This window comes from Silene latifolia, chromosome Y (assembly GCF_048544455.1).
Source record: "Silene latifolia isolate original U9 population chromosome Y, ASM4854445v1, whole genome shotgun sequence".
NCBI lineage: Eukaryota > Viridiplantae > Streptophyta > Magnoliopsida > Caryophyllales > Caryophyllaceae > Silene > Silene latifolia.
In genome coordinates, this window is record NC_133538.1 from 436,534,881 (window position 1) to 436,544,626 (window position 9,746).

At 38.1% G+C, this 9,746-nt stretch overlaps 1 protein-coding gene across 1 annotated transcript; it reads right to left on the bottom strand.

Moving 5' to 3' along the window:
- Positions 1–414: 414 nt before the first annotated feature.
- Positions 415–885, bottom strand: LOC141632629 (uncharacterized). The gene has a single exon (XM_074445159.1). It carries the CDS (start codon positions 883–885, stop codon positions 415–417), a length of 471 nt encoding a protein of 156 aa, XP_074301260.1.
- Between the last annotated feature and the right edge of the window lie 8,861 nt (positions 886–9,746).

Genomic DNA, 9,746 nt, shown 5'->3' on the forward strand with positions numbered 1-9,746 from the left:
AGTGGTGGTTTCATCATTGTACTTGATACATAGGATGATTAGAATATGACGACTAGCAACAATGATGTTGAGAGATAGAGTCATTGTATACTCAATCTAATTTTTGAGTTTAAAGTTGTACTTAATTGTGACTATTAAGTGCATAAACTCTAAATAAGAATATGAACTTGTTAAGATACAAAAGAGGTTTCACTTTTGTGACCCTATACACCGTGATTTGATGTATGGCCAACCCATTATCAAGGTGATTATATTCTAAACCAAACTAGAATGATATATCATGAAGATGATACAAGACTCAAATTGGTAACCAAAGATTAAACCTTTTTTTTTTTTGGTGAAATGTAAGTTCTCATTAGAAACAAAGTAGTCTATTACAAACTACTCACACCCATTAACTTAAACACAACTACATTACATCATTGACAGTGCAAATTGTTGAACTCTAAACTGAACTAAATGCATGATTTGCTCGATGACAACAGTAGGATTACATAAAGTCGCATTCAGTCTAGCATTATTCCTTTGCTGCCATATGTGATAGTAAACCGCCATGACAGCACACAAACAGGTCTTCTTCTGGATATCAGACCATCTCCTCCTGCCAATCCATATGAGTGCATTACCAACAGGCACAAGAATCTGGAGTCTCAGACAAACACCCGTGAGAATAAGCTGTCCATACTGACAGTGTTGCAGTAAATGAACCACGGTCTCCTGGGCAGTATGACAAATGCAACAGATATCATCAGGTGAAATCCCATGGCGAAATAATTTATCCTTGACATTGAGGGCATTCTTGAAGATTAACCAGCAATGAAAGCTATGCTTTGCTAAGCTCCATTTATGCCAAAGCAATTTAGCCCAACCAACCTTCTCGCTCATCGTGTCTCAAAACTCATAGCCTGAGCCGACAAAGATACCCACCTCCATTAGCAAGCCAAGTACCAGACGAATAACCAGGTTGAAAAATATCACGAACCTTACAAATGGATTTCCAATTGCCACTCATATGGTTCTTAGGAGAATAAGAGTCCCAGTCAATCCCTTTCATATAAATTTGATGGATCCACTTAACCCAAAGATTATCAGGCTTGCTATACACCCACCAAACAAGCTTACCCACTGTGGCAATGTTCCAGGTCTGACTATACCGAATGCCCAGCCCACCTTCAGTCTTGGGGAGGCAGACCTGTTGCCAAGCTACCATAGGGGACCTCATATACTCACTGGTCCCATCCCACATATAATTGCGACAAATGTTATCAATTTTCTTCAAAACACACTTGGGAAGAAGAAAAATATTAGACCAATATGTATAGAGAGAAACTAGCACAGACTTCACGATCACCAACCTACCATCATATGATAACTTCCTAGCACCAAATGCTCTGATCTTCTCAACAATCTTTTCAACTGAACAAATCGATCTTTGCTAGTAAGCTCACCAAAGATTATAGGAACCCCTAAGTATTTAAAAGGGAGTGTCCCTTCCACACACCCAGAGAGAGCAATTATGTGATCCCTTGTAGCTCTTTGCACCCCATTAAAATACACACTGGATTTCTGCTTATTCATTTGTAGACCAGAGGAGCAAGCAAAAGTGGCAAAAGATCTAAGAAGAACCATAACAGAGTCAATATCCCCACGTGAGAACAAAAGAAGGTCATCAGCGAACATAAGGTGACTAAGCCTCATTTTCCCACATAAGGAATGGAACCTAAAATCCAGCACATCAGTGGAGAATTGTAAGATCCTTGATAGGTATTCCATAGCAATGGTGAATAAAAGTGGAGACAAAGGATCCCCTTGACGCAATCCTTTTTGTCCTTTAAAAAAACCAAAAGGCTCACCATTTAGGGCAATAGAATATGAAGCAGTGGAAACACATTCCATGACAAGTTTAATGAAATGGGGAGGAAAGTTAAGAGCCTGCATCATCTGCTCCAAGAAGCTCCAGTTTACTGAGTCATAGGCCTTCATCAAATCAACTTTGATTAGGCACCTGGGTGAGACAGTTGCCCTATTGTAAAGTCTAATTATATCCTGACAAACCAGAATATTTTCCACAATGTTTCTGTCTTTGATGAAGCCCCCCTGATTAGGGCTGATAATAGTAGGAAGAATCCTTGCCAGTCTATTACATAATAGCTTAGAAATAACCTTGTACACCACATTGCAACAGGAGATTGGTCTGAATTGAGTAACATTTTCAGGGATAGCAACCTTAGGAATCAAGGTCACCATTGTATGATTAACTTACTTGAGGAGCTTACCAGTCTTGAAGAAATCGAAAACAAAGATTACACAGTCGGCCCCACAACACTCCATGCATCCTTAAAGAAAGCACTAGAGTACCCGTCAGGGCCTGGTGCTTTATGGCTAGGGATAGAGAAAACCACGTCTTTAATCTCCTGGGAAGTGATTGGGGACATGAGCATATTCCACTGGTCATGACAGCAAACCGTACCCCTCTGAACCACCTGGACATTAACAGGTCTAACCTCAGCAGACCTCCCTAATAAATTCTGGTAAAAGTTTACGAATGCCTGCTGGATTTGTCCTGTGTCAGTAACCCAATTCCCATGTTCATCCGCAATACGAAGGACTTTGTTTCTGACCTGCCTACCCTTAATATAAGTGTGGAACATTTTAGAGTTGGAGTCACCTTCACACAACCAAGTAGCTTTGGACTTCTGCAAAAGAAAGCTATCACTAGCTGCCTGCAACTCTCTATACTCCTTGGCAGCATGAATCTCCATGTTAATGAGGTCAGGATCACTAGGCTCATTTCTCAATTGCCGTTGAATGGATTCCAAATTTTTCCATGCTCTAACAGCATTATTTTCAATATCAGCACAGAGAGATTGATTAAGCTCCTTCAAAGGCTTCTTAAGTAACTTCAATCTCCTTACCACCTTAAACATAGGTGTACCTTGTATACCCAAACTCCATGCTTCCTGAACACAAGGTAAAAACTGATCAACTGTACTCCACATATTGAAATATTTGAAGTTCCTTTTCTTCATAGGACTGGTACTGTGATTCTGAAGAATGCAGGGGGTATGGTCAAAGGAGCCCTCCACTAAGAAATGGGCATAAGTGTCCCCATTCTGAACTAGCCACTCCTGATTAACCAAAACCCTATCCAGTCTAATATATACTCGTGTGCTGGGTTCTTGCTTATTGTTCCACGTAAAGTAGGATCCCACAGCTGCTATATCAAGAACACCACACATATCAACACAATTTTGGAAGTCAGTCATCTCCTCATCAGTAGTCTGACCTCCCAGTCTTTCAGCAGGTGCAAGCACAGTATTAAAGTCACCACACATTATCCAGGGTTTCTGAATCAAACTTGCAAACCCACACAACTTAGCCGATAACCCTTTCCTTTCTTGAACGTCATTGAATACATAAATCATAGTAAGGTAGAAAGAACAGCCAGTAGCAATCTCATCCACAAACATGTGAATAAATTGAGCATTATACTCAATAAACTGAATTTTATAAAGATTAGGCTTCCAGAGGATCCACACTCTCCCCCCAGGATGCCATTGAGTATTAGTGGATATACACCAACCATCACACACATCACTTCTGATTCTATTTAGAGACGAAGGTTTTACCTTCGTCTCAAGGAGGCCAAACAATCCTACACTATGATGATGTAAGAACCATTTAATGTATTTCTGTTTGGAAGGACTGTTTAGCCCCCTAACGTTCCAAAAGCCTAACATGATGTCCCCCCCCCCCCCTCAGGGGGTAAGACCTGAATCCCAATACCCACTCTTGGTATTGCATTATTCAAAGCCTCCAAAAAAGATTGATTCCCAAATTTAGCAGAGCTAAAACCCTTGTCTATGAGCTCCTGTCTACTCAGTCTAATAACAGGTCTTGCAGGAGTAGCCACACGAGCAGTCCCACTGCCCATTCCAGATTGTTGTAGACTATGCTGATGAGTAACAGGGGTATAAACTGGTGATGGTTTAGGAACAGGTTTAGAAGTAGCTACAAGAGGCCTAGGAGTAGCCTGAACTGTAGGCTTAGGTGGTACCTGGTGCGTAGGTTGCCACCTCTGAACCACCTTCTGCTTTGGTTTCGGCTTACTCTTAACTTTGACACATGCTTGGCTCTCATGTCCAATATCCTTACACACATGACAAAGAATAGGGTTCCATTCAGCTTCAACCTTAATCACCACAATCTGTCCCTCTTCATCCAAAAACTTCACCTCACCCAAGACCGGTTTACCAAACAGCACATCAATCATAACACGGGTACACCCTTGCCTAGTTTTATCAGTAGTAGGCCCATCACACTTCACAAACTCCCCCAGTAAACCAGCAATTCTAGGTATACATTTACCCCAGAATTTGAGAGGGAGATTCATCAACTTAACCCATATAGGCACAACTTTCACCTCAGCCTTAGTTATAGTTTCCTGTTCAGACCAGGGACGAACAACCAGTGGCTTGTTATCAAACAGGAAATGACCCTGCTGTAACACAGCCTCCTGGTCTACTTTCTTTCCAAACCTGACCAGAAAAACTCCACTCGGGAAAAACGAAACTCTATCAATCTTATAATCTTCCCAGAGACGGTAAATAAAATCCTCTACCACATCCCGTGAGGGTTCGCTCCAAGTATATAGCAGATGATGAGAATGTTTCCAAAATTCAAGCTCGGGTTTGACATCGTTGAAAAAATTGAGCATACCGTAGGTTCCTCTTCAATGGTTTCAAGGGGTTGCTTATTCTTCCCCCTATTCTGCACGATCCACTCTTCAGTTTCCTCATCTGCAATAAGATCATCCAAATCAAGCGGCTCGATATCAACCGGGTTGGATACAATCTTGATGCCAGACGACGATGGCCTTGCCAAAGAGAAATCAAGCGGAGAGTATCTGTTTTTGTGAGAATTTTTTTGATTTTTTGCGAACGATGAAGAATTTTTTGCAATCGTCATTACTAACCCTAATTTTTAGGAATTATCTGTCTTTTTTTCGCTTTCTCTTTCTATCTCTTCATTTTGTAAGTTTGCTTCCAAAAGATTAAACCTTAAATTATCAATGATGAACACAAAGAGTTATCGAGTACTCTTGAAACCATTAGATTGTTAATGGTATATGTGTATCTTGTATTCAAAGCAAGATGTCTCTTGCCTTTTGGTTGAAAAGGAGATCGAGGTTGTAAATCATTTATCCAAAATAGGTTGATCATTTAATCTTACCAACAATTTAAGTTGACGTTAATATGTTCACTTAATAAGGTAAATAGATAAATCTTTGAAGAAGTTCAAAGAGTTCAAGGAATCACGATTTAATCGCGATGGGATTATCAAAGTGAAGACTTTGATATAAGCCAAAAGAAATGTGATATAGTATCACAAGTTAATCTCTCTTAACACACATTATGGGATAATGTGTGATTGAATAAGAATTCAAACGCTATTCGATATGGTTTGGACTTCAATCAAGTTACTTTGAGTTACTTGATCCTTTTGGGGATTTTATATTTTGTCTAAATTATTTTTCCACTAAATCTAAAACGAATCATATGAGATATGAAATGGTAGGGTACCATGTTTGTAAGTTTTCAAAAGAAACAAATGCTCATTTTTAATCACGAGTACAACGAGTTTGTGGCTCGTGAAGCTGTCTTTCTAAAATACAAGTTTATTTCTAGAAGACAGAGTGGGAGAAATTAATCAAGAGCCACAAAGAATGTTATGTCGCAAGAAACTGGTCTTTCTTGGCTACATGAGACGTTTTGTGTAAGACGTTGTTTCTTCAAAACCTAGGAGGTTAAAGTCATCACTTGTTGAAGATGATGAGTTAGTGTTACTTTTAAGAAAGTAAAGAGCTTACAACTTACAAAGAAATTGTTTGATTCAAGTTGATTACTTATGGAAAGTAATGAACATATGACTTACATGAGAGTGTTTAAGTCACAACTCAATACAAGGCTTAGAGCCATGAAAATCCGAAATAAAAAGGCTTGATTAGTGATAAAGTGTTTTACACTAAAAAAGAGAGATTTCAAAGCTTGATTGGTGGCAAAGAGTTTTGCACTGGTTGAAATGCTTAAGTCTATTTGGATCTTCTTAGGGATTGTATTTCATTATTATGAAATACATAGCGAGTGAATCTAAAACCCACTTCTTTAATTAGAAGGAATGTATTCAATACATGTCTTGAGTTTTATAGATTCTTGCAATCCTAAGATAATGTGAAACTTAAGAGAGGGTCTTAAGTAGGACATCAGTGAGTTGGAATCAATGTTTTGATCATGTTATAAAACTTTTTTCGATAAGTCGAGAAGTTGTGTTTATACATGGAGTTTAGTGGGAGTTACGTAAATTTTAATTAGTTTTATATGTGGATGACATATTGATCATTGAGAATGATTTAAGACTTTTGGAGTAATATAATACATCTTGAATATCCGGTTTTATGGAGATAAATCCACATGATATTAGCATCAAATAAGAAGTCTTATGTTGATAACATTCATGATTAGTTCAATCGAGTTGAACATATTTGGTTGATTCCATTTGCTTCCGCTGCCGGATCAATTAAATAAGTAATGATGTATAACACTTCATATGCTTTGAGTATGATGAATTATTTTAAAATCGAATTTAAGTAATAAGTTACCAAGTAAGCCATAAAGATTACCCTTAAGTGCTTGCAAAAGCATTAAGGATATAATGCAAAGTGTTTTTGATAAAATTTTGTGTAAGGGTGTTACACAAGTGACAATTGACAATTGAGATTGCGCATGGTTTCCGACAAAACCATAATCAAAACACATTAGGATGGTTAAGATACCATTGTGGCTATGTTATTTAAGAAATAGATTTTCTAGAATCGTTCTAGGCAATAAAAAACAATGAGAAATATTTACAACGGAAATTGAGTACACTTGCAAACATGAGATGTGCAAGAAGGATGAGTCCCGCACACTATGAAAACAGTGGGAGCTATTCTAAGGCTAGAGGGCCTATGTCTTGATTGGATCTCGACACGTACTCAGAAAGTTTTGTAATGCAAATGTATACATTACAAAGAAAAACGAGTATGTAGTAAGGTTGAGTAAGGTACAAGAAGTTGATAAAACCTACTAACCAAAGCCTTCTTATAGGCTTAACATGATGAGTCATGTCATTTCAATTGGATTGAGATTAATAACTACATATAAGATCAAATTAGATTATGGAATATGAAATAGTAATCAGGTATTGACTATTCATATGTGATAATCACATTTGTCGTTCGAGTTTTTAAGCTGAAAAAACTCCTTTTATTCTTTGTTACATTCAAACGGGTTGTAGAGACAATTGAACCCCGTTAAAGTGAACCCGGATTAACATTGTATTTGCCCATAGTCACTTGTATGAGGTGACGTCTCGAAGTGACTAGAGTGTGATGCGATTGATGGCAAGTTCAAGTTCCATAGAGTTATGTGAGATGACTAGTCGATCACATAGGCAGACTGTTAGGAACACTTTGTCGGGCAGTGACCGCTTATAGAGTTCTGGCAAATTTATAAAGCCTGGTCGTGGCGAGAGCTACTATAGTATTCTAATGAGTCGATTCTTTTGACTAAAGACTGTTCGCCTAAGATGGCACAGTTTCGGATTAGCTTTGATTTATGTTACTACGACCTTCGTAAATGGGGTCAAATGGGCATATTTTGGGTTATGATGGCTGTGGCTAGTCGAAGGGAATAAGGGCGATAAGAATTGTCCACCCTTTAGTCAGAGTTAAAACAATATCTCAGGGCCACTCGAGGAGCAATGAATTGGAAATGCGTGGCCACGCTCGGAAGGTATCTATGGTAGATGAATTCCGGTCAATCAGTTATTCTCTAGATCGAGGAAACCACTCTCGATATGATCACTTGCAAGTACGACCTGAAAGACACCTTGCATTGAGTGGGAGATAGTAATAGGACAAGAGAATTGTTGACGCACACTTGTCGAGGACAAGTGGGAGATTGTTGGAATATATGTCCTCCGACAATAATGCGATCACAATTGTCGATCATATTGATCACATATTTAAATCTCAATACAAGAATACGAAAGGGATGATACATTACATATATAGTCAACTTGTCCACTCATATCGGTAATGATTGGCTGGCTAGAGTTTGTCATAAGAGAGGAAAATGACATCTTATTATAATGTGATTAAATAATATTTTATTTAGTAATTTAAGAAGTTATATTACTAAAATTAAACGGTGTTTGCGAAACACGCGAGATGAGAATGATAAGCTAGTCATAATTACAAGATGTTGTGAATTATACTAACTAGTATTTAAATGACCATTTTATGTGAAAGTAATTTTGAATTACTAGTCAATTTGTTAAATATGATTTATTTAATTTGTAAATGATATTTAATTTGTTAAATATGCATTTTAAATTAAAACAAGACATAAGACATGTGACATGTCACATGACATACAATTGTACAATTGACAAAAATAAAATGGACTCCATATTACTACATATAAACCGAAATTTGTGGGCATTGTTAGAAGTTTTGTCCTTTTCCATTTGTCTTATTCATTTGTCTAAAATGCTTGATAGTGACATGACTATGGACAAAGCCTTACACAATTGGTCTAGTGAAGACAAAAAAAAAAAAGGAAAAAGAGAGAGAGCCTAAAAGCTCCCTACCCCCACCGGTTTTATGCATGCTTAATTGAGAGTTTTCTCTTAAGTTTTCATTCATTCTCTTATGTTTAAACAAAACATAAACTTCTCTCTCTTGTTCATCATAAAATCAAGTTTTATGGATCTAATTTGTTTAAATCAATAACTAATAATACTAGTAGTAATATATGAGTATTAGTAATCAATTTTAAGGTAAACCACATTACAAATATGTAGTACATGTTAGTTTGTGGATTTTGGGATAGTCTTGGGTGCTACTAATTGGAGGGCTTCTATTTTGAAGTCATGAATGTTCATCCATTATTGGAAAGCTCAAGAACTAACAAGAAGGAGATCTTGTTGGTGCCCATATGATGACCGAAATTTATATGGTGAGAAAACGATTTTCTTATCTCTTCTTATTTAGTTTGCATGCATAAGATCTAAACTAATTTTATGACTAAATTAATTTGTAACATATATGAATATGTTGTATAATGAGATATAGATTTCCAACACCGACAACACACCTCAAGAACTTAGGATAGTGACAACCCTTGACCCCTCGGAAAGACAACAGTTCGTTGACCTCCTACACGAATACAAGGACGTATTCGCCTGGTTCTACAGAGATATGCCAGGGAGCGACAGGGAAATTGCCGAGAACCGGATACCCATTAAGCCCGGAGCTAAACCCATGAAGCAAAACTACGCCGGATGCGTCCTGAATAGGCTCTGAAAATCAAAGAAGAAGTGGATAAACAGTTCAAGGCCAGTTTCATCAAAGTGTCGGAATACTCTGACTGGGTGGCCAACATTGTTCCCGTACCGAAGAAAGACGGGAGAATTCGGGTTTGCGTCGACTTCAGGGACCTGAATAAGGCAAGTCCAAAGGACGACTTCCCTTTACCACATGTTGAAATTTATGGTGGACAACACCGCCGAGCACGCCCTCCTGTCATTCATGGACGGGTACGCTGGGTACAACTAGATCAAAATGGCTGAGGAAGACATGCACAAGACTACATTCACCACACAATGGGGTACATATTGCTACACGGTCATGCCCTTCGGCCTCA